The 3,057-nt window shown below is 35.2% G+C and overlaps 1 protein-coding gene across 1 annotated transcript in view; it reads left to right on the top strand.

Annotated features, from left to right (window-relative positions):
• LOC106883741 (COMM domain-containing protein 8) overlaps positions 1-2,373 on the top strand; it is a 67,168-nt gene extending 64,795 nt beyond the window's left edge. Inside the window, exon 5 of the mRNA XM_014934856.2 lies at positions 1,621-2,373. Coding sequence (XP_014790342.1) covers positions 1,621-1,641 — 21 coding nt within the window. The 3' untranslated portion in view covers positions 1,642-2,373. The remainder of the gene's footprint in view (positions 1-1,620) is intronic.
• Positions 2,374-3,057: the final 684 nt, after the last annotated feature.

Genomic DNA, 3,057 nt, shown 5'->3' with positions numbered 1-3,057 from the left:
TATATATATATATATATCATCATCATCATCGTTTAATGTCTGTTTTCCATGCTGGCTTGGGCTGGATGGTTTGACTGAGGTCTGGAGACCCAGCAGCTGCACCAGGCTCCAATCTGATCTGGCAGAGTTTCTACAGCTGGATGCCCTTCCTAACACCAACCGCTCCGAGAGTGTAGTGGGTGCTTTTTACGTGCCACTGCCACAGGGGCTCGTCTGACAGTCCTGGCATCGACCATGTTTGGATGGTGCCTTTTCCATGCCACCGGTATGGGAGCCAGTCAGACGGTCCTGGTATTGATCACATTCGGATAATGCATTTTACGTGCCACAGCTATGACTTTGGTTTTACTTGATTCAACAGGTCTTCTGAAACATATATCACCCTCGATGTGTCGGGTGATATGATCAAGGGTGCCCAGCACACTCTCTAAAGTGGTTAGGGTTAGGAAGGGCATCCAGCTGTAGAAACCAAGCCAAATCTGACTGGAGTCTGGTGCAGCTCCCCAGCTTGCCAGCCCTGGTCATACCATCCAGCCCCTGCCAGCATGGACAACAGATGTTAAATGATGATGATATATATCAATGTATATTTGTGTATATATGTGCGTATATTTGCATGTATATTTGTGTATATGTAATAATGTATTTCATCATGGTGGTGGCCCCAGTGGTTGTAATTCTGATTACCCCAGCTATTATCACTCTCATTATATCAACATATGTTAATTATAATTATCAGGACAATAGAGTTTGTACTGTGTCATAAGCTGGATTAGATCTTTTACATTCACTTTGGTAGTGTCTAATTTTGAGGTGAAATGTAGGTTGGGTTTGGTTTTACAAATGATAGCATCAGTTTAGTTTCCTGTGCACAGCAACTTATCCAGTAGTCGGTGCTGCTCATCATCATCATCATCATCATTTAATGTCTACTTTCCATGTTGGCATGATTTGAATGGTTTGTCAAGAGCTAACAAACCAGGGAGTTGCACCTGGCTCCAGTTGTCTGTTTGGACATGGTTTCTCTGGCTGGATGCCCTTCCTAATGCCAACCACTTTACAGCTGTGCTGGTGTTATGGCTTTATACATAGCACCAACATAGTTGTGTTTTATGTGGCACCAGTACAGGTGCTTTTTATGTGGCACATGCACCAGTGGTGGTGGGGGGTCACTGTTTATCAATGATGCTGTACTAAACAAAACAGCCATCATAAGATTTTTTTAACATAACTCTAAATAGAGATGTTATCTTTATAGATAGACTTACATCATCTTATATTGAATGATAAAGGCTAAATGTTAATCCTTTGATGAATCAAATAAAGATTTAGAGATCCAGGATTCAGTAGAATTAAGCTTATGTAATAAATCTTTCCTGGATAGAATACTTGTCTATTATGAATGATTTTCCTGAGTTCTGCTTGTTCTAAATATTTCTCACTGCAAATTCTTTCTACTCAGCTTATTAATGTTTTTTTGTTGTTTTTATCATTTTTTGTGTCATTGAAAGGTGTAAGTGAATATTTCTATCTAATGCTCTCATATTTTCCTAATTACTTTGAAATATTTTGAACTCTTGAAATAAAAAAAGTTATATGTTTTCTCTTCTCTTTTTAAAGACTGTGTTGCAGTATACATAATGAACTTTTGTCTCGACATTTCAACACCATCATCATTAGCAATGTCCTTAAGCGGGCAGAAATAAACTTGGTGCTGAAGCTCTATCCCAGAGTGAAGATAATTATCTCCAGTTTATCCTTATTTATGTAAGAAGCCTCATCCTTCTTCTTATCTACCAAGTTGGTAAGCAAGGACAAACTACCATCTTTAGTGGATAAATGCTGCCAGTTTGACCAAGTTGCAGAGTTTAATTATAAATCTGAATTTAACAAAGACACTTTATGCTGGTCTTATTCCCCAGTATGGTAAACTTTTCTAGTCCTTTTCTTCCTTAATATATTAACTTAATTTATTCCAAGTTCTTTAGCTCTACATTGTGTTATCTACTTTAGTTTGTTAGCACATAGTAACCCTATTGAGTCTTATGACCTAATGTAAACATTCATGAACCACTACTAAATCCTGCATGTATTACTTCAGAGATATTTTATTGTCACTGTGTTTAAAGTGCGAACACATTGATTTAGGTCCATGGCAGTATCCTGCTGATGTCACTAATGTTGCTATGCATAGTCATCTGTTGCTAAGACTACAGGAATGTGTGACAATAAACAATTTATTGTTCCATGTTCTTTCTTAATTATTATCACTTGACCAGAATGAATAACAATAACAACAAAAATTCAATAAATAATAATAATAATAATGATAATAGTTCAAAACTATATTAAAGCACAAATTTCATAAATTTTTATTTGTCTTTGTTGTTTTGTTTTATTTTACATATTATTTTATTTATTACTAGCTGAATTACCCTGCGTTGCCCAGGTTATTGCTAACAATAAATATGAAGATATATTTTTTCTCATAACTATTTCAAAATATATTTTATTAAAAAAAAGGATCTTTTCCTTTTTGATGGGCAACTCAATTAATTAATTTTCTTTAACTAAATACTTTGAAACTTCGAATACTGGTAGAATGTGTCATATAGAACATCTTTTACTCTTAGCGTTGTTGAGAAAAGTTTCTATTTTTGAAGTTATTTCGTGCTAAAGTTGTCACATTTCAGTAATTTCAACCAATCAATAACGTGTATTCAGCTGAATAAAATTACTGCTGTTGTTTGTCAACAACAACTTCTGGCGGTGTATATTTCGTTTGTCACTGTTATTTATGATATATTTCATCTCAGTTATGTTCGTATGAATAAACAAGTGTATCTGAAGCATGTTTACTTCATGACACCACCATAATTGTTCGTGCATTTCTACTGCTTTTAGGTTGTTTTTTCCTGTTTTTCAGCTACTATTTTCGGAAAGATTTCCTCCCATCCCTCACCGTTTTCTCACAAATTATTATTTTATTATAATTTTTTTTTGTTTTTTTTGCCAAAAACCCAGCTTTTCGGATACAGAGATTCTGGAAAATTGCCA

This window comes from Octopus bimaculoides, chromosome 13, assembly GCF_001194135.2.
Source record: "Octopus bimaculoides isolate UCB-OBI-ISO-001 chromosome 13, ASM119413v2, whole genome shotgun sequence".
NCBI lineage: Eukaryota > Metazoa > Mollusca > Cephalopoda > Octopoda > Octopodidae > Octopus > Octopus bimaculoides.
This window is presented reverse-complemented; position numbering and strand designations above follow the sequence as displayed.